The following is a 20,994-nucleotide window of genomic DNA, read 5'->3' on the forward strand; positions in this document are numbered from 1 at the left end:
AAGCAATTGCAGTTGTGGGAATGGGGATGCGTCTCCCCGGGGGCGTTCGAACCGCAGAGCAATTTTGGGACGCACTTATCGAGAAAAAGGATTGTTCGTCAGAGATCACCAGAAATCGATACAATGTGGACGGATTCTATAGTGCGGATAAACCCGGGGCAGTGAAGACGCGAAGAGGGTACTTTCTCGAAGATGACTACATCGGAAACGCTGACTTGAACTTCTTCCCGGCAATTCCTGGCTTTGAAATGGACGAGCTAGACCCGCAACAGACTTTGTTGATGGAGGTCATTTGGGAGTGTATGGAAAATGCCGGCCAGACAGGCTGGAATGGCAAAGATATTGGCTGTTATGTTGGTGTTTTTGGCGAAGACTGGCATGAGCTCACAGCAAAAGAGACACTGTCAACTCCCCGAGTGCATGCATTTGCTAATGGAGGGTTCACGCTGTCCAACCGTGTCTCTTATCAATTCGATCTGAAAGGCCCGAGGTTGGTACCTATCGTTCGCGACGGAGGCTATGCCACCTTACTGCTCCTCTCTAACCTGAAATAGTGCAACCATCATGACCGCATGCTCATCGTCCTTAACGGCTCTCCATGAGGCCTGCCAGGCCCTACACGAGGGCAGTTGTTCCTCAGCCATCGTGGCCGGAACCAATATGATTCTAACGCCAACCATGACCATTAGCATGTCTGACGGTGGGGTACTATCTCCCGATGGGTATTGCAAGGCATTTGATGCTAGAGCCAATGGTTATGGGAGGGGAGAGGCTGTTAATGCGATCTACATTAAGCCCCTGGGCCGAGCAATGGCAGATGGGGACAACATTCGCGCGGTCATCAAGGCAACAGCGGCAAACTATGATGGAAAATCGGCCAGGATTTTTGCCCCGGATATCAAAAGCCAGGAGCGACTGATTCGTAAGGCTTACCAAAACGCGCAAATTCTAGATCCTTCAGAAACAGGCTTTATCGAATGTCACGGAACTGGCACCAGAATTGGAGACGTAGTCGAGACAACAGCGATTGCCCGAGTTTTCGGTTCACGAGGAATGTACATTGGATCGGTACCACACCAAGTGCGCAACAACATCCATGGTCGATGCTAATCCCCATGTATTTAGGTGAAAACCAATTTCGGTCACGGGGAAGGTGCCTCGGGTCTCACAGGAGTGATAAAGGCTATACTGTCACTGGAGCGTCGCATTATTCCACCAAACATGCATTTTGCCCACCCTAACCCCAAAAGTGAGAGCTTACTCTACTACTACCCACTGGCTTACCCATACGTCGGCTGACTATATGTGGCCAGTACCATTTCAGGAAGGACGTCTGGCAGTTCCTACCGAGCCAATTCCATGGCCTTCTGATCGGAAGGAGCGAGTCAGCGTCAACGGTTTCGGCATCGGTGGTGCCAACGCACATGTGAGTCCACCAAGTACGAACGATCCAAATGGGCGCGTTGCTCACTTCGCCCAATAGGTTATTCTAGAGTCATGGCCTACCCCGAGGGCTGAGGCCATTGAGTCTGCTTCGGGGCATGCTCATAGAAACCGCTTGCTTGTGGTCTCTGCTGCAAGCGAAAGAGCACTCCAGGCTCGCTGCGAAGCAGTCCGGTCATATATACTTGAGACGCCTTCCCGGGTTCCTGATGTTGCTCACACTCTCGGAGCGTGTCGTGAGCACCTTCCTTACCGTACCTATATGGTAACTGATGGTAAAAATGTTACTTGCGAGCCTCATTTGGCTCGAAATGCATCCTCTTCCTGCAAAACTGACATAGTATTCACATTCTCCGGTCAGGGTTCGCAGTGGTGCGGTATGGGGAGAGAACTTATGGCATCATTCCCGGGCTTCAAGCTCGACTGCCTCACTATGGACCAGATATTACAGGAATTGCCTGAGCCACCCACATGGAGCATTGTTGGTAAGAAGCACGCCCTTTTCGACATTGCTAGCCGACAAACTACACCAGGTCACCGTTAGTGTTAACAGTTGCAGATGAACTCCAAACACAGGACGACCCACGGAAGCTGGAGCAGCCTGTATCCTCACAGACCCTATCTGCTGCCGTGCAAATTGCATTAGTTAATCTCCTCAAAAGCTGGGGCATATACCCAGCGGCTGTAATCGGCCATTCTAGCGGTGAGATAGCAGCTGCCTATGCGGCGAAAGCGATTCCTCTCCGAACCGCCATAATCTTAGCCTACTACAGAGGCCTTTGTGCTATGTCTTGTCCACAATCAGGCGGAATGGCTGTTGTCGGTCTAGGAAGGAATGTTGTTAAGAAGTATCTCAAAGATGGACTCGTGGTGGCGTGTGAGAATGGCCCTGAGACGGTCACCATCTCTGGTAACAGAGAAAGTCTAGCAGCTGTTGTGGATCTGACCAAAACCGATAACTCAGACATTTTCACCAGAATGCTACCTATACGTGTGGCTTATCATTCCCGTTAGCTTCCTTTCTGCACTCTCTGAGCGAATCATCTGCTAACCTGGATCTTAGCCGATATGAAGCAAGCGGCGTCTGCCTTCAGAGACCTGGTTGACCCTTATATTGTTTGCAATGATAGTATGACGCCGCTGTACTCGACGCTTACAGGCTCGGTTGTCGACAATCCCGCTCAGCTGAGTGCTAGCTATTGGGGAGCCAACCTTGAGTCTCCAGTCCTTTTCGCCAGAGCTGTCGAGTCTCTCCTTGCTGCTAAGAAAGACATATCGAGGATTTTCGTCGAAGTCGGACCCCATTGTTCTCTCTCAGCGCCTNTGCACCAAATCATTGCTCGGCATTCGTTGCAAACAAGTAAATACATCCCCACCCTACTGATTGATCAAGACCAGGTACGCTGCTTACTGCAAGCGGCTGGAGAGCTATTCTCAACTGGGTATGTTGTTGACTTCGTGGCAATCAATGGCAAAGGCCAATTTGTTAGCTGCCTATCGCCCTATCCATGGGACCGACAGAGCTTGAATTGGAAAGAAAGTCGACTCAGTAAAACCTGGAGGTTTCGTCAGCATCCACGCCACGAACTTCTAGGTTCCCGGATGCTAGAATCAAGCGATATTGAACCATCCTGGAGAAACCTACTAAGCCTAGGGGATGTGCCATGGCTTGGTGACCATTGTATTATGGGTGAAATTCAATTTCCATGCGCTGGGTACATTGGAATGATCAACGAAGCGGTCCGCCAAATATCCAGCATGCAAGAATGCACGATCCGTAACCTGTGCATTCAGGCTCCTCTTCTACTTCACCAGTGGGGAAAGATTGAGATTGTTACAAGCGCGAAGCCTATCAAGATCAGTGATCGAGTAGTCTCTTCTTCCTACGAGTTCAGCATTATGTCTTACAATGGGATCGAGTGGATCAAGCATGCCGTATGTCAGGCCGCAGCTGGAACGGCACCACTTAGTCGGGATTTGGACTCAGATAATGAATTCGCACGACCCGTATCTTCCGAGAAGCTGTATCAAGAGTTACGAAAACTTGGCTTGGAATATGGGCCTTTCTTCAGAGGTCTGGAAGACATTCGAGCGGATCCTTTAAGCTACAGAGCGACCGCAATCCTCCGAACTGAAGACGTCCATGCTATACACCCTACTACAATCGACAAAGGCCTACAACTCCTCAGTATCGCAGCTTCAAGGGGGAAAGCAATGCAGGGTTCAAAACCTCACGTCCCCGTGTTTGTGGATACAATTCTGATCGGTCGTAATCGACCGCTGGTGAAAGTAACAGCCTCTATGGAAAGCCTCGCTATGAGCCAGTCCAGGACCAAAATTACCCTGACAGATAAGACTGGTCGTAATAATGCAAAGATACTCTCGATGAAAGGGGTTCTACTCGTCCCATTGGAGAGCAGCATAAGGACTGGGTCCAACAATATCCCCTTGGCAACATATGGCGAATGGCGCCCAGACATGGATCTGATCTCAGTCCAGGATCAGCTTTCTGGACTCAGAAGCTTGACTAACTCACGGGTGCGCACGATTGTTGCAGCTTCAGCACTCAATGTTATTCAAATACATCGACTTCTCCAACATACAGTTCCCTGCTCGGAAAAATCGAAAGACTACCAACGCTGGATCCAAATTCAGATGGACAATATACTGACCGACAAGCTGTCCATTGTTGAGAAGGCAAGTACATGGGCAACACTAGAGGATGATGACATATTGAAGGAGGCTGAAACCCTAAATAAGGCTCTTGAATCAGAGGGACTGAAACATGTTTCAGACCTGTTCAAGGGCATTCTAAACTCGACATTGAATGCCATCCGAGGTCTCTGTGATACCGAGTCTGTATCTAGTTTGCACGGTTTGGCAGAATGCGCCAACATGTCGCCCACAAGTGACCTGTCCGTTTGGCTTTCTCTTGTCTCACATTCCAATCCGACGTTACGGGTTCTCGAGATTGAAGCCAGTGAGACTTCTTTCACCTCCTCTGTTCTCGCACAGCTTCAATCGCCAGGTGAAAGACTATACTCAAGCTATACAGTCACGAGGCTGAGTATGATTGATGAGCATCCGAAAGAACAATTAAACGGTCATACGCATCTTAACTTCCAACAGCTGGACATTACCCAAGATCCTCTGCTGCAAGGATTTCAGAAAGGAGCTTTCGACTTGGTGATAGCCTCTAGAGTAAGTGTGTCCCCCACTTTTTGTTTTGCAGCGCTGAGCTGACAGACTTCAAGATGTGTGTTGAGAAATCAGGACTGGAAGCTTCGTTACGACACATCAAGAAGCTCCTTGCAAGCAATGGGAGTCTCCTACTCCATGTACCAAGTCCAGGTTAGCTTACAGTTATTGGATATGTGTTGTACAAGTGCTAATAAATACGATTAAGATCTCCCTGTCGTGGAAAACGCATGCGTAAGTCGACCGGCCACTTGTCATTACCACAGTAAGATTGACTTTGTTCAAGAGGTTTTTATCATTGACTGAGTGCGGCAAGCACAATGCCCAGTCAGAAAGAGACTGTCAGTCTCTTGATGCATGGCATAACTCACTTTTGCTGGCAGGGTTCACCGGAGCTGACGCGTATTCATACGACGTTACGATTCCTTATCAGCCACACTATAATATAATCTCACGTATCCCAGACCAGACTACAGTGAAGAAGACAAAGGTAATCTACCTTCTATGCAAGACTAAGAGGCACGATCATCCGTGGATTTGCAATGTGGAAGCCGAACTAGAACAAGCAGGCTATTACACCGAGCGATGCGTACTTGGGCAAGAATTATCTCCCCATCAATGCGTTATTTCCTTTTTGGACCTTGATAGCCCCTTCTTCAAGGACCTAGACATGCAAATCTGGGGCTGGTTTCAGTCCTTCATCAAGTGTTCTCCTCGTGTACTTTGGATTACGCCATCCGTCGAACTCGGGTGCCATGATCCCGAATTTGGAATTGTACTTGGGGCCTCACGAACAGTGCGACAGGAGGAAGCTCTCCATTTCGGTACACTGCAGATAGATCAATTCGACGAGACTGCAATCAGGCCCACTTTGAGAGTATGCAAGAAGTTTTTCGAAGCAACTGATGGCCAGGACACGGTCGACATAGACTACGAGTTTGCTTTGCATGATGGGATTGTTTATATCCCAAGGTTTCATTGGGAGTCACTGTCTGACCATCTTCTTCGGGAGCCGGATCCTACAGTTCCCATCAAATTAGACGTTGGTACATATGGTTCGATGAACTCGCTTGGTTGGGTTGAACATGAATCCGGTCTTCCTGGGCCACACGAAGTTCTGGTGGATGTCAGTTATGTTGGCTTGAACTTTAGAGTAAGCGGGCCTCTGATATGTATTGGGCGGGAAGTTGACTAACTGGAGAATAGGATATAATGATTCAATTGGGATTCATGGCGAGCAGGGATGAGTTGGGGGTCGAAGCCAGTGGCATCGTCCGCCAATGTGGCAGCAACGTGAAGCAAGTGAAACCTGGCGATAAGGTCATGCTACTTCGGCCTGGGCTTTTCTGCTCCCGTTTATGCGTACCCGTTTCCACCTGTGTACGTCTACCCGCGTGGTGTTCGTTGGAAGATGCTGCTTCGATGGCTGTGGCATACGGGACAGCTCTCTACTGTTTGACAGATATTGCTCGGCTGGAAAAGGGCCAGGTAGGATTTCAAATCTAACCAGTAGTACTATTCATGATATGAGGAGCTTACTCTCTATAGTCAGTGCTGATCCACGCAGCATGTGGAGGCGTTGGGTTGGCTGCGATCAGCTTGTGCCAGATGCTTGGTGCTGAGGTACGTTTCTTACGCCATTCTGTTAGATTAAAGTAGTTGGGTCACTCACATCGATAAGATATATGCATCAGTCGGCAGCGAGGAGAAAGCTTCGTATCTTGTCAAGACGTTCCACATCCCCCGAGATCGGATCTTTAATTCGAGAGACTGCAGTTTTCTTCCGGGAATACTGCGTGAAACGGATGGCCGCGGGGTCGACGTTGTGCTCAACTCGCTAGCGGGAGAGCTTCTGCATGCATCGTGGTCATGCGTCGCAGAGTTTGGTAAGATGATAGAAATTGGTAAGCGAGATATCTTAGAGCATGGGAAGTTGCCAATGGATGCTTTTGGTGGTAACCGGGCCTTTTTTGGTGTGGATCTTATAAGGCTGGGCCAGAAACCTGGAGCCTTTACGAGGTGATTAAATTCCTACTCTCGTGGTGAACTACAGCTGACCTGGGCCAAATAGCTTGACATCTCGAGTGATGGATCTTTATGAAGAAGGCAAAATATCCCCAATTCGCCCATTGAAGACCTTCGAGGCCTGCGATATCAAGGAAGCCTTCCGATATATGCAAAACGGACTCCACATTGGTAAGATTCTGATAAGGATACCTCAAAGTGCAAATGGCCTTGATGTTGCCCGATCCCGACGGAATGTAGATCTCTCACCCGATTTAGCCTATGTTTTGGTCGGTGGTCTTGGGGGTATTGGACAGACGCTCGCAACCTGGATGGTGGAGAAGGGCGCCCGGCACCTAGTCCTCCTCTCGCGGTCCGCAGGCACATCTGCCCGAGATCAGTCTTTCGTACATGAACTGGAGATTCAGGGATGTACGGTTGTACTGGTCAAAGCCGACGTGTCGGTCTTGGAGGATGTGATGTCTGCCATTCGCTCCTGCCCTCGCCCGATTGGTGGAATCCTCCAACTATCGATGGTTCTTCGAGTAAGCATATAACCCCCTCTGATGACTTGGCGTAAAGACTAATTGATCAGGACCAATTCGTCCAAAATATGACGCATAAGAACTGGCAAGATGTGCTGGCTTGCAAGGTCGCAGGCACCTGGAATCTGCATCATGCGCTACAAGGTCACGATGCGCACCTGAGGTTCTTTGTCCTCTGTGGTTCCATTTCAGGTGTCTTAGGTAATGCAGGCCAAATCAATTACACCTCAGCCAATGCCTTTTTGACCTCCTTCACGCAGTATCGCCTGCAGCTTGGGCTTCCCGCCTCAGTTGTCAACCTTGGCGCTGTAGGAGATGTGGGATACATTGCCACACAAAATCCAAAACTACGAGAAAGGATGAGCTCAGGATCCGTACGCCTTTTGCAGGAACAGGACGTTCTGGAAGCATTCGAACTCGCTATGTTCAAGAGCCGGTCAAGAGCCCCCTTGCATTTCACTGATGGTGCCATCAGAGTGCCAAACAATATCATCGTGGGTATGAGCAGCACCGGATCCCTGGCTAATCTCTCGGTCCGTCCGCTTTGGGGCCAAGATGCACGGTTCGGCATCTACCGGAATCTCGACGAGGACGTCAACAAAGGCCCAGCCCAGTCGTCCTTAGACAATGCAGCAATCATGCGGGACTTCCTAGCATTGATCGAAAGACGACCTGAGATCCTCGACACTGATGACATGGCCAACACACTACTTGAACACATGGTCAGGGGCATACAGGAGTACTCCAAGTTTGCTCAAGATCTCAGCTACACTGAGGTGGTTGCAATGCCCATTGACTCGTTGATGACGGTTGAACTTCGCAATTGGTCACGTCGCAACTTAGGTGTTGTGTTGTCTCTGACGGCTATCAGCAAGGCAGGTACTATTGGAGGCCTGGGTGAGCTGGCGCTGGCGTCACTGCGTTCGAAGTATAGCAAGCAGTGATTTGGTGTCTAAGCCATATACATGGATTGCTAGGATCTGAGACAACGAAATGTCCTGGATCAATGATGGCGCGTCGTCAACTAGTATCCGTCTAGTTTATCATAGGAATAGGTACATCCTTTTTGTCTTAACAATTGTAGAGTCCTCGATCAATCTTCTCTTTCACGTATGGGACCTCTGACTTCAAGTGTACGGCTACCTCGGGTAGAAGGCAACGTCAACACCCTACAACAAAGAAGGAAAGTGGAAACTTCTGTCCTTATCCTACACATTGGGAGTGAGACAAGTAAAACAAATTCAATTACACATCTGTTATATGATCACGAGACACGTTATTTCAGAAAGATCATCTGTTTCTTCTAGTTCAGATAGAAATTAGAAGATTATACCAACTATGTACACTGCTATGATACAGATAACAATCCAAGATTCAGCATTATATATACATAGCTACCAGCAGCAGTCAAGTACCAGTGGTCGATCGCAGCAAGATACTACATAGCACCCACTCCCCTCACCAGAGCAGAGAGCAGAAATTCAGAGAGTAAAAAACTCCCCTAGTAAAGAGTACCGCAGTACCAGTTCTCAGCCTTGTCCACATCACCAGAGCCCTTGTACTTGGCCAGCTGGGGATGAGGGCAAATAGGTCTCTGCTTGTCGACGCCATCAGCGACATCATCGTTCTTGAACTTGGTCGGGATGAGATAGTCAGGGGCCGTGCCGTTCTCGACCCAGTTCATGATAGCCAGGACGAGGTCGTGCTTGGGGTCATTAAAGCCGGGCACACCGAACACGGTTCCGGAGAGAGAAGCGGCCTGGCTGTCTCCGTTCATGTAGTAGGGAGCGTCCTGGTCGGAGGGCGTGCCGGTGCAGTGCTCCATACCGGGGATCAGGAAGAAGCGGTAGAAGTCGTCGATGGGAATGTCCTGGGGGCGGAGGGCTTCCTGGATGTGGTTGTACAGGTAGACGGAGGAGCCGGTTGCGATGGACGGGTCGGAGTAACCGTGGTAGTGGAGGAGCTTGCCGCCCTTCTTGTAGAAGGGGGAGATGTCGAAGTCGTCGGCGGTGGCGTTTCCGGGGTTGATCTTGTCGGAGAGAGCCACGAGGTCCGGGTTCCAGTCCTTCCAGGTCCAGTCGCCGCCGATCTGGAGCATGTATTGGATGTAGGTGACGAAGTCGTCGTCCAGGCTGGGGGCGCCGACTTCAGTGCCGAGGGTGTATCCCGGGAAGATCAGAGTGTCGTTGGCTTCGTACCAGGGGTTGAAGAGCTTGTTCACGGTCTTGAGCTGGGCTGGGGTCACGCAGGTGTCGTTGGAGGAGGTGGCGTTGCACATCACGGGGACGGGGTCGAAGACACATCCGAAGGGGTTCTGCAGGATGTTGTCTTTCAGGCCGTCCTGGGGATCGCACTGCTTCAGGATCTCGTCCTGGACAGCGGTCATTTGAGCATCGCTGACGTGGTAGTCTGCGGTTTCGGGGAGGTTCCAGATGGCAGTGAGGACGTTCCACAGCTGCTGGTGAGAAGTCCACCAGGCCGGTGCGCCGGCAACCACACCGTCGAAGTCGTCAGGGAACATTTCGACTTCTTTGAAGCCCTGCTTACCACCGGCGGAGCAACCCCGGTAGTAGCTGTACGAGATGTCCTTTTCGTAGTAGCCCTCGGTAACCTTCTTTCCGTTGACCACGGCATCGTGGAGGGCGCGGTAGCCCCAGTTGGTGAGGGCAGCTTCGTTGTGGTATCCGAAGCTTCCGTTGTTGCCCTCGTGACCGGTGTCGGTTGACACACTGGCAAAGCCGTACCACATGGTGTTGATGATGGAAGACCAGCCGACAGACCCGGCGAATTCACCGTTGCCGACGGCCATGAATCTGCCGTTCCACTCATCGGGTAGCACTAAGCCAACGCTGTGCTGGGTGTTGTTGGGCAGGGAGATGTTGGCCTGGGCAACACAGCCAGCAAGAGGAAGTTCATAGGCGCTGATGCCCATAGGATCGGAGGTCAGGCCATAGTTGTATTCAATGGGAGGGGTGAAGTTATATCCCTTTTCATAATGATTGGCGTAAAAGACGGTTGCATTCTTGGGAAGGTATTTAGCAATGGTGTCAACGCTGCAGTTCTTGGCCGCAGCCACGCCAGCAGCGGCGAGGAGAGGTGTAGTTGACTTCATAGAGGATGTCGAGTAGGTAAAGAATGACTGTAATGATGAAAGAGTGACGATCGGTAGTCTGATAAACTGAGGTCTAAACAAACAGGGGGAGAGGAGAGCTTTTATATGTACAGAAGGAGATCGTGAGACATCGGCGATATCAAATCAATGGCAGCAGGTCCCAGGAACGGTTACTCCGACCGAGAAAGGAGCGGAAAGCCTGGCCCGGTACCTGCATATTCCGAGCCAGGCAGATTGATCGTTGGAGGCAAAAGCGGATATCATGCTCTTCGCAGTAAATCAGCGTTTCTGGTAAGAGGTGTCGTCGTACGTTCATCAGTTTCAATAGAGATCCCCCACTCGCTCCGTTGTTGATAGAGTAGATGTGCCGATTGTTGCCTAACGAGGGAAAGTCTCCGCCGGCAGAACACCGCCGATGCACGGGAAGAATCAAGGGAGAAGATGGACTAGATGTAGATAGTGGAATCTTGTAACTAGTCTATAGACAAAACCGGAGGTCAGAGGACAAGAAGAAGTGGAGCTCAAACGACCTCATGATCTTATCACTGGTAAGCTTAAAGTGTGCTTCTTTCAGACCCACGTCCAATTTCTGCACGGCACTGTCGGCACCGTTGATGACGACGAATATCCACGACGGGTTCAGTACTCTAACATATCCCAAACGTGTACTAAGCGGAGATAATGGATTTCAGACCTATTACCATGCAGCGATGCAATGTAGCTTGCCCATCGTCCAACATTGTGGGGCATCGTCCGCTCTTTGCAGATAATGCTTGGTTCGGGAACCACGTAATGCACCCCATCACCATGCAGGAACCATTTATTGTAGGAGTCCTAACACTCATTGGAGTATCTGGCGGTCAAAGTAGCTGTTCGTCTCCAAGACATCGCTGCGAGTGCTGATTCAAGGGTTAAGGGAAACGCGTGAGCAATAGATCTTTAACACAATATTCTAAAGACCAGCTTGTGGTAGAAACTGCTTGTGTGAGCCTAATCGATATGCCGAGGAAGTTACACAGCTCACTGGTGAATGGTAAGGCTGAATCGACAAGGCCAGATTATGAGATTGGGGGATCATGAGGGGCCGATGCCAGGCCACTTTCATTCGACAAGCCGAAAGTCCCGAGAAAGAAGGGGATCGTTTATCAGAGCGTCCAAACTTACTGTGTAAGTTAACAGGAAAAGGGTTAATAGTGGGTGAGAAAGGATTTGTCGCGAATACTTACATGGGGATGGACACTCATAGAGAGAAATCATAGTACTCTTTACTCCGTTTGAGTATTGCGCACTTGGGTCAGCACTCTAGTTATAGAGTCTAAATGCTAAGGGACTGAGCTGGTTAGTAAAGCGCCATGAGTATTGACCTTATATATCAAGACAAAGAGCGGGGGCTGATTTGGTTGTATGTATATATGATTAATCTAAGGTCTCGAGATCTTGTGTTGGTGGTGGTGGTGGGAAAAGAGACCGTATAGACAGAGGTGGCGAAGGATCAGGTGATGTCTAACTACAGTGGATTTCGACAAAACCATATCGTCTGCCTCCACTATATTAATTCTCCAGGAGGTATTAATCCACAAGGGGCCCACAGGTGCTTAATGATTAAATTGCATGTAACTTTCACTACCTGTTCAATTGCAATGTGTAGCCTGTATACATACACTGAGTATAGACTGCGGCTACTACTTATACTATCACTCATTAAGTACTTACTGTTACTTTCCTAATATAGCACTTACTCTGTCTATCCTGTAGTTTCTGCATACTCCTGCCGATTGAGATTTTGCTAGTAAGCTTCAATTCGCCCAATTCTATATTAAAAGGTTTTCAATCTTGAATAACGAAAAGAGTCTTTCCTTCTCTTCTAAACCAAAAATATATTTGTCTCCATCTTTATTTATTGCTGTCATTAAAGCTATTTTCCTATCCTGGTCCTCACTAAACATGTCTAGTCCAAGTACGTTAACTGTACTCTAAAGAAAGTCATCTCCCAGAGCAACCTCTTAGCCTCAAAATAGCACATCAAGCTGGAGAATTTGCGCGTGATTAGGGCCAATCACGCCAGTGTTGGTGCACTGTAGGAGTAATACATGTGCAGGAGTAGAGAAGGAGGTAGTAGAGATAGACTGGGGTAGATGCAACAACCGCAACAACTGTCGCACCGTCCCCAGGATTGGAAATGGGAGTACCTGACAATCCACTCGATGATCGGGCTGGGAATAAAACCGCGCGGATTGCTGGGTATGGCTGATCTGTGGGGGGTAGAATAAATCCAGATGCAAACCCGGGTAGACGAATCTAGCAACGATGCCGCCCATCGTTCCAATGCATGCCTCGCTGTTATAAGTATCCCCTGCTCAAGACTTGGAAGTCCGACCCGGTCCATCGCGCCCGACACTACTTGTCGAAGCCTGGTAGATACCATTATATCCTTCCACCGCTTCGCTCAACTCCTCAAACACAATCTGTGCGAGCTTGGCGTCTCGATACAGGACGACACCGTGGGGATTCTTGACCTCGATCAGGGCACCAAGAGCACCTTCATACCCGGCATCGACAACACCCGCCGTGATTCCCACCCCGGAGCGCCAAAGGGATGACCGCGCGAAAATGCTGCCCATGCAGTCCCGTGGGACCTGGACGGTTTCGTTGAAATCAACCAAGTATGCGCCTGGGGGCAGTGTGATGGCGTGGCTTGTGCTGTCAAACGGCAAGATGGAGGTTTTGGCCGCCTGGCGCTTCGTATTATCGAAGTCGATGGTCGCTGCGGAGGTCCATACGGAAATCTGACGAAGGGTGAGGTCAATGCCGCAGGGTTGTTGCTGGGTGGCACCGCGGAGATTCCGCACTAATTGGCAGGTGACAACTTCAAGTCCGCTAAGGATCATGGTGCAACTTGTGTGGTACGTGTGGTAGTGATAAGCATATGGAGGCTTGCTGTGCAAGATGAAGTGCTCCTGAGTGGTATGAGGGAGGACTATAGAGTATTTATTTCACGGAAACAGAGGGAAGTGGATCAATCAATCAGATGGATGATAGGTCTGGCCTGGTAATCTGCTAAGATGGCGTGCACCCACTCAATTGGGGTTAGCACGGTATATGAATGACTATCGACAAATCCTCCCGAGCAACTGTTGGATAGCATATTCAACAAGCGGGCTGGAGAGGAGCACTGGCAGTAGAGCTCTATGCCTCCTCTATGCATCGGCATTGTCCCAGGCCGTAACCTTAGACTGAAGAGATGCTGAGGCAATGCCGATCTGCTAGCCTTGTTACTTGATAAGAATATAGCCCATTTCTTTAATGTTATGGTTCAAGAAGAACTAGCCTAGAAGGAGTCAGTAAGCAAGTCAAAATATCAAAGAAAAGAAACGACTATACTTATGTTTCCTACTATCAAAAATATAGATAACAAAGAAAACTATTTATAACTACCAGGATATAAGATTGTCGGAATTCCTAGGAACTGCACTTTATCTATCTTCTTAATAGTACTTCTTAGAGAATCGCAAGACAGATTTGAATTCCATCAAAGTAAGAAAGCAGAAAGTTTCTCGCTTATCAGGCAAATAGAATCAGAGAACTATGGAGCAAGCAATACTACCGAGACCAAAAATAATAAATAGCATCTAGACAGTACTCAAGGCAGGATTCAATGCAGTACAATAGTGAAACAGTTAATGTTCAAGCTATAACTATAATAGCACGGAGACCAGGCTAATCCGGCGCCGAGCCACGTGACAGCGGGCGGCACTCCCTCCGTTGCTTCAAGCTTACGGCCACCCTTGACCTGTCACCAAAGTCAACAAGAGTCCATGTCCCGGCCAGCCCCTGTCCTCTGGTATTTCGTTGTGGATAAGCTCTGCTTGGAGGACCCTGGAGCAATAAAGATGACTTGGGGATCTCTTTGCACGTTATTCAGCCCGCTAGGGTTAGTCCTAGCCACGTACGTTCACCATGTGTTCGGTTGAGTTGGACTTCGGAGTGCCTCACCGAGCCCGCATCCCCACCGCCTACATACACGTCATGAACAGCCACGTCTCGATCCTCTACGGTATCCTTGATAAACATCGCGTTCGCAAGTGGTTTCTGATGGCCGATTTACCCCAGGAATGGTTGGGAAATAATCTCTTTCTGCTCTGACAATCAGTATGGTTGGTACGCCATGTTGTTTGTTGGGGAGGCTTAGATGCCGGAATTTCTCGGAGTCCCTTAAGGCTCAATGACTTCACCCCGAACATCAACGACAGGTACGTACATGGCAGACATTAACCGTATGCTCTCCAGAAACTGGATGAGTGTGAGTACAAATACTTGTATCTGTGGCGTGGCTTGTGATATAGCTAGAGCCTACCTTCGGTTCTTACCCAGGAGTCAAACATGGTTTCGACGTGGTGTGCCAAAGTCAGGTCGCCGACCGTCGAACACTTTGAGTAATTAGACGGATGGCATCATCCTCTATGATACCTGATACTTTCCCCATTCACAAGGCTCGACTATCCTATGTCTTCGGTTTCTCGAAGACGTTCACCGCTGCCTATCAACATCGCCCCCCTTCTGCTTCTTGGTCCTTGATCATTATCAGGAAGCATGCGGCCCTTAACCTACGTTTAGCAATGAACAGCGCTTGTGCATTTTTGGGTGCCTACGATAGCTCAACTTGTTACACCACATCCACTGATGGCGAAGTGTTAATCTGGTGAGCCGCAACTGATGAATTGCGGAATCATCCCTTTGCGCCGTGCTGCTACTACAAGTCGCCTGAGCAGGGTGTTTGCTCTGATCTTTCTTGTCAATGTTTGTCAGTTTGCGGTTTATTTGCTCCCCGTAGATAGGTGTGTTCTGTTGTGGAGAGGATATACTTTCTCTTCCAGCCAGCGACCAAAAGCGCTATACGCAGGCAATGAGCCTGTAAAAGGTGGGGGGAAGACGGTGTTGATATGTTACGCGACAAAATTGGAGGAAAGACGAAATACCCGACCATGAGCCCAAGACAAGTCATCATTTGCAGAAGTGCAAGAAGGAGGTAGGGGAAAGGCAGAGATCGGTGCAGCTGGACCGTGATGGAAAAGAAGAACTTGAGGCTCTCCCGTGGCCCAGACATGGAAACAATGGCCATGATCGAGGCATGGGCAGGGAGTGAATGATACTGGGCTGAGGGTGTGCTATTCAGCGACGCTCATGTTTGACTGGGGTTTTTCGACATTTGAATATCTCCCCGTACGCCAGACCAAAGCGTCCCCAAGGGGTTTACCGGACAGCAATACCGGCCGTCACCTGGTTTTGCCGTCTCTGCACCGCGGCCTTGCGCCAGCATCCGTAGTAAGAGCCAAACTTCTGGCAAACCCGGAAGTGAAGAGGAAGAAGGGATCGGACAAGGAGGAACACTGGATCAGCGGCACGTCGGTGTTGGGCCGCCCCAGAGTCACCTGCTGGACTGACTCTCTTCACTAAATATCTCCCGCCAACAAAGTAGACTCCCGTTCCATCACCACCTTGCCAACTCTTGGTGGTTCTTCGTATTTTCTAGTACTCCCAAGGCCAACGAAAGCGGCCACGGGAAGCAATTTAATCCCCCTCGGGACCAACCAAAAAGACTGCGAGGTGCGTCTGCTCCCCCTTCCCCCTTCTAGAAAACGCATTTTCCTTGCCCTTTACATTCTGCAGCTGGTTCGAGAGGTGTTCCGGACACTGACGATCTGCTTCTGCCCAGACTGCCGGCCTTCGCGACGCCTTTTCCATCCTCCCTCGTCGACTCAACCCCCCGGAAAAACCGGTCTTCCGCACCACCCAATCCCCCGACAGAAAGAACTGGTGAACGCGGCCGACACACGCCCCGACAGCTTAGACGAGAGGAATAGGCTCCACCGGATTATCCTACGCTGACATCTACATGCGAATCTCCTCATCCTTCAGTGGGCCGGTCATTCTGATCCCTGCTGCTTTTCCTTCCTTTTCTGTTGGAATCCGATGCAGCTGAAGGAGAATACATGGCTGGGTCCCGCAGGAGTCCGGTGTTGAGAGACCAGTGGAGAGCCACCAGCGACACTAGAGACCCCAGAGACCGGGAGAGGCACCGGCCTCGAGGCTCGTACCGCGATAGGGGAAGGGACAAATTTCGCGACCGTGAGCGTCGTCGCCGACCCAAAGAGGGCAGACCCGACGACGAGCTTCCTCTACGGTCGCCGCCACCGCGTCCCTTTCCTCCTCCACCTCACCACGAACCTCGTCAACACCGTGATTTGTCCCCTAGCACCATCTCCGCCCGTGGCTCCCCTGGTCATCCACATCCGGAATTTCACCCTGGTCGGAAACTAGGCCGTCATCGCTCACCCTTACCCGCTGATTATCCTGGCGTGGAATCGCGTCGTTCCCTCGAAGCTGAAGTAACCACCGATAGAGGTCACCCTCGGCGCGACCACTCACCATCCGCTCCGCCTCCCTTCAAGCGTAAAAGAACGCGCAGTCCTTCTCCCAGTGGCTTCGATCAGCCTCCCACCCGGCCAAGCCATCGCTATCCTCCTTCTAATCACAGTGACGACCTGGATCGAGGCCTGCCATCCAACAGGCGAGGACGATTTGCAACTCGGGGTCGGTCTGGTCGGAGACCATCCCCCCGACGAGGGAGAGATAGGCGCCCACCCGGGGGTAGACGTCCAATATCCCCACGGCCTAGGCGCTCTAGGTCTCCCGTACGTGGTGGGAAATCTTACGCGTACCCTCGCCGTCGCTTTCACAGCCCTTTGCCGGAAGACGAAGTCGAAGACGAGCCCCGTTATCGATCACCTTCGCGTCACTCTGTGCAGTCCGGTGTTTCAAGACTATCTATAGCGTCTCGCCGCAATTCTTTGGGCGATTCGACGATGAACTCCGCCAGGCCCGCCCGCTCAGCAGCGGGTGACTCGTTTAGGTCTCTATCCCCGTCTCGGGAAGCCCCAGGGCACGATGCAGATAATGCCAGTGTTTCGGCCAACGGGGAGACATCACGCGATGCATTCCAGCGCCCGCGAACATCTCGGCCGTATGCGGATGCTTCCCAATACTCATCGACGATGCAGAACGCTACTCCGACGAACTCTTACCACGGATCGCCACAGCCTACTTCTCCATACTCGGGCGGACGCGGGGGACGGGTCCAGCATGTGTAAGTCGAGCCATCTCAGAACGCTTCTTAGCAGCATCAGACTAACCTCAGGCGATATATGTAGCCCTACCTCTCCGTACCGGCAGAACAACTACACCACGAGTGGCCCGCATGGTCACAGTTCATCCTATTCAGGACCTTCTTACCGTGGTGGGCATTCAGGGTACCGTGGCGGCTATCAAGGCCACGGCGGCGATCGTCGCTACATGAACTCTGGCCCTCAGAGCCATAATAACGGGCCGCCACATGGCCGAAGCAATTTTAACAAAGCACATTGGAGGGGCCAGGATCCCCGAGGCCGAGGCCCTTCCAGTCCTCATGAGCCCTATAGGCAACCATCAGCCAGCCCCCCGCCGCCCCCCGCCAACGAAGAAAGACCCCATGTTGACGATAATGATGACCGTTTTACATCAAGGAAAGAAACCCACGCAGAAGATGACGGTTCGAAGGCTACTGCGGGAGGTGATGCTCAAGGCAACCCACCTGCAACTAATGCTACCCAACAGTCTAATTCATCTGCTACCCCCAACAAAGGGGGCAAAATCAGTTTTGCCTTCAAGGCAAAGTCTACCCCAGCTCCAGCTCCTAAGCCAGTTCCCGACCTGGCCCAAAGAATGCTGGCACGAGAGCCACCGCCGCGCGCAGCTGAGCCACCTCCCCGCAATAGGTTATCAACTGGCCCGCCGCCACCGAAGTTCAAGCCCGACACACGTTTCGATCGTCGCGATCGTGACAGGGATAGGGATCGCGACCGCGATCGGCCACGCGACAGGGACCGAGATCGAGGGAGGATCGACCGCAGAGAGTTTCGGGAACCCCGTAGCTTTCGTGAAGCTCGAGATCCACGCGACATGAGAAGAGACGACCGTCGTTTCGAACATCGCAATGAAAGAAGGAGAGGTGATCGAAGACAGGATTTCCGTCCCGAGCGCCGTCGCGAGCGATCTCCAGAACCAAAGAAGCAGCCAAAGATCTTGACTCGTCCCAAGCCACGTCCCACCCTCTCTGAAGAGTTTGCCCAGTCGGACTCGGTCTACTATCGAAAGCCTGGCAATGAGTCTGTCATTGGTGCCGGTACATATGGAAAGGTCTTCAAGGCAATCCATGTCTACACACAGAAAAAGGTTGCATTGAAAAAAATACGAATGGAAGGCGAGAAGGACGGCTTTCCCGTCACAGCTGTGCGGGAGATCAAATTACTCCAACATCTTCGCAACAACAACGTTGTCAGCTTGTTGGAAGTCATGGTTGAGAGAAACGAGTGTTTCATGGTCTTTGAATATCTCTCGCACGATTTGACTGGCTTGATTAACCATCCGACCTTCACGCTGACGGCAGCTCACAAGAAAGACTTGGCTAAACAGATGTTTGAGGGCTTGAACTACCTGCACCACCGTGGGGTCATGCATCGTGACATCAAGGCCGCCAACATTCTCATTAGCAACAGAGGGCAACTGAAATTCGCGGACTTTGGATTGGCCCGTTTCTTTTCCAAGAGCCGCCAACTGGATTACACCAATCGTGTCATCACCATTTGGTATCGACCACCCGAACTTTTGTTGGGTGAAACCAGGTACGGTCCGGCGGTCGATGTCTGGAGTGCGGCGTGCGTGTACGTGGAGATGTTTACGAAGAAAGCTGTCTTTCCCGGAGAGGGCGGAGAGATCAGTCAATTGGAGAAACTTTACAATTCACTTGGTACGCCAACTCGGCAAGAGTGGCCAGACATTGTCGAGATGCCCTGGTTCGAGCTGATGCGGCCGACTGAACGGCGCAAGAGGATATTTGAAGAGGTCTACCGGGAAGTCCTATCGCCCGCTGCTCTGGATTTGGTTTCGCAGATATTCCGCTACGATCCTACAAAACGACCAAGTACCGAGGAGATTCTGTCACACCCATACTTTGTTTCAGAGGAGCCAAGTGCTCAACAAGCCGTCGAGTAAGTTCGAATGCATTATCGCCCATGCTACACTATCGCTAACGCATCTCAGATTGGAGAATATTGAAGGTGACTGGCATGAGTTTGAGTCCAAGGCCCTCCGTCGCGAGAGAGACAAAGAACGTCGTGCTGAGTACCAGCGAGACAAGGAGAAGCGCAAGGGGGCACCGTCTGCACCTCCGAGCGAGAGAGACCCCAAGCGTGTCAAGCAAGACGGGTCTGAAAGCGGACCACCTTCCGCACCACACCCGGGGCAGTGAAGCTTGTATGTAACATCCGTGCAGCCCTCTCCAACCTGCCGTTCATATGAACTTTCCCAACCCAACGTACTCAAACAGGGGTTCCCGGGAAGCGTGCGCGCCATCTTAAGCGTGCGTTGTCGACGTTGTGCATGTTTACACAACTCTGCAAATGAAAACAGCACCACCGGGGCTAGCTCCCATGACAGAACTTCTCCCTCAACCCTTTCTTCTCTCCTCACCTACCCCTACCACTATCATCTACTATGCGGAACTGTGACCGACGGGCGATATGCACACGGCTTCATCTTGAAGAATGAGTTCCGAGCATTCTACATTTATGGTCCAGCATCTTTGACAGTTGAGGCCTTTTCCATCCTGGGCACACTTGATCCGTGTATAGATTTTATTGATACGACAATACAATGCCATTTTTCTCTTTCCATCTTGTTCTTGTGTACAGGGGCCGTGGTTGTAGAAGATCATCTAATCTCAGGTGTCAATCCGAGTCAAATTCTCACAAATATCGATAAGTATGAGTGTAGCAGAAGTGAACTCGCACGTGGGAGAGCAAGTTCTAGTCTGCCATGGGACAATCTACTACAAACAGCCACGTCAGCAACTGATGAGGCAGAGCAGTGACACGCAGAATAGGAGCAAATTACGGCAATCAGACATGCCAGTGGACCTCACACTCGACCAGCGTATGTCTACACCACCGTAGTAGCGTAGCAGCGGTTGAGCACCTCGGATTACCAGAGTATGTAAATGAAAGCTTCATCATGCAACGTAGAAGACCGGGAAGCGACCGACCGGCCGTTGTTCAACCAGACAGACAGCCTGCAGGCAGCACAGGGAGACAAAACAGGAAGAACGCACCGGCAATTAGTCGAATTACTACATATGCGCCGGACTAAGATTCCACAGCTGCTACGATTCAATTCTCAGGGGGCCAAGGCCAAAAATCATAATATTGGCAAAGGCATGTCCCGACATACAGGTCATCACCGCATCATGGAGCCCGGAAGAGCCCTCGTGATGATGGTTTTAGAAGCGGGTATTGGAAGATATTCTCGACACACTCATCGGAATCGCCAGTGCAGTTGAAAATTCGACAGAATCAAAAGTGTGCAGCCAGCGATGATTTGAGTTGGTGGTCTTGGGTTTAAAGAAGAAAAAGAAGAAGAAGAGATGCGAGAAAAATTCAGCGGCTTTAATAAAGGGCGCCGCATGGAAAAACGACGGAGCGGGCGGACAGGCGGGGCGGGACGGTGATTGGCTGGCGGGCAGCTGGCTTTCTTCACTTCCAGAAACCGCAATTCCGCATTTCTCTTCTTCCCTTCCCTTTCCCACTTCACATCTACCAAAGT

General features: G+C 50.8%; 4 protein-coding genes across 4 annotated transcripts; 2 read left to right on the forward strand and 2 right to left on the reverse strand.

The window, feature by feature from the left end:
* Window positions 1–11: 11 nt before the first annotated feature.
* An09g05340 (uncharacterized protein) lies at window positions 12–8,134 on the forward strand (the record flags this gene model as incomplete). The annotated part of the gene is made up of 15 exons (XM_059749827.1): window positions 12–490; window positions 555–1,080; window positions 1,126–1,249; window positions 1,314–1,426; window positions 1,484–1,928; window positions 2,003–2,434; window positions 2,507–4,644; window positions 4,698–4,794; window positions 4,850–4,875; window positions 4,928–5,794; window positions 5,848–6,129; window positions 6,190–6,264; window positions 6,323–6,660; window positions 6,713–7,190; window positions 7,241–8,134. Coding segments are annotated over 15 exons (7,314 nt in total), but the record flags the coding sequence as incomplete, so codon positions are not given.
* A 557-nt stretch (window positions 8,135–8,691) lies between these two features.
* An09g05350 (uncharacterized protein) lies at window positions 8,692–10,302 on the reverse strand (the record flags this gene model as incomplete). Its single annotated transcript, XM_001393808.3, has 1 exon — window positions 8,692–10,302. The coding sequence occupies one exon, from the start codon at window positions 10,300–10,302 to the stop codon at window positions 8,692–8,694; it is 1,611 nt and encodes a 536-aa protein (XP_001393845.1).
* A 2,046-nt stretch (window positions 10,303–12,348) lies between these two features.
* On the reverse strand, window positions 12,349–13,190 carry An09g05360 (uncharacterized protein; the record flags this gene model as incomplete). The annotated part of the gene is made up of 2 exons (XM_001393809.3): window positions 12,349–12,554; window positions 12,725–13,190. 2 exons carry the CDS (start codon window positions 13,188–13,190, stop codon window positions 12,349–12,351), a joined length of 672 nt encoding a protein of 223 aa, XP_001393846.3.
* A 3,102-nt stretch (window positions 13,191–16,292) lies between these two features.
* On the forward strand, window positions 16,293–19,645 carry An09g05370 (uncharacterized protein; the record flags this gene model as incomplete). Its single annotated transcript, XM_001393810.3, has 3 exons — window positions 16,293–17,446; window positions 17,511–19,385; window positions 19,438–19,645. The coding sequence occupies 3 exons, from the start codon at window positions 16,293–16,295 to the stop codon at window positions 19,643–19,645; spliced, it is 3,237 nt and encodes a 1,078-aa protein (XP_001393847.3).
* Between the last annotated feature and the right edge of the window lie 1,349 nt (window positions 19,646–20,994).

The sequence above is a fragment of the Aspergillus niger genome (genome assembly GCF_000002855.4).
Source record: "Aspergillus niger supercontig An09".
In the NCBI taxonomy this organism is placed as follows: Eukaryota; Fungi; Ascomycota; class Eurotiomycetes; order Eurotiales; family Aspergillaceae; genus Aspergillus; species Aspergillus niger.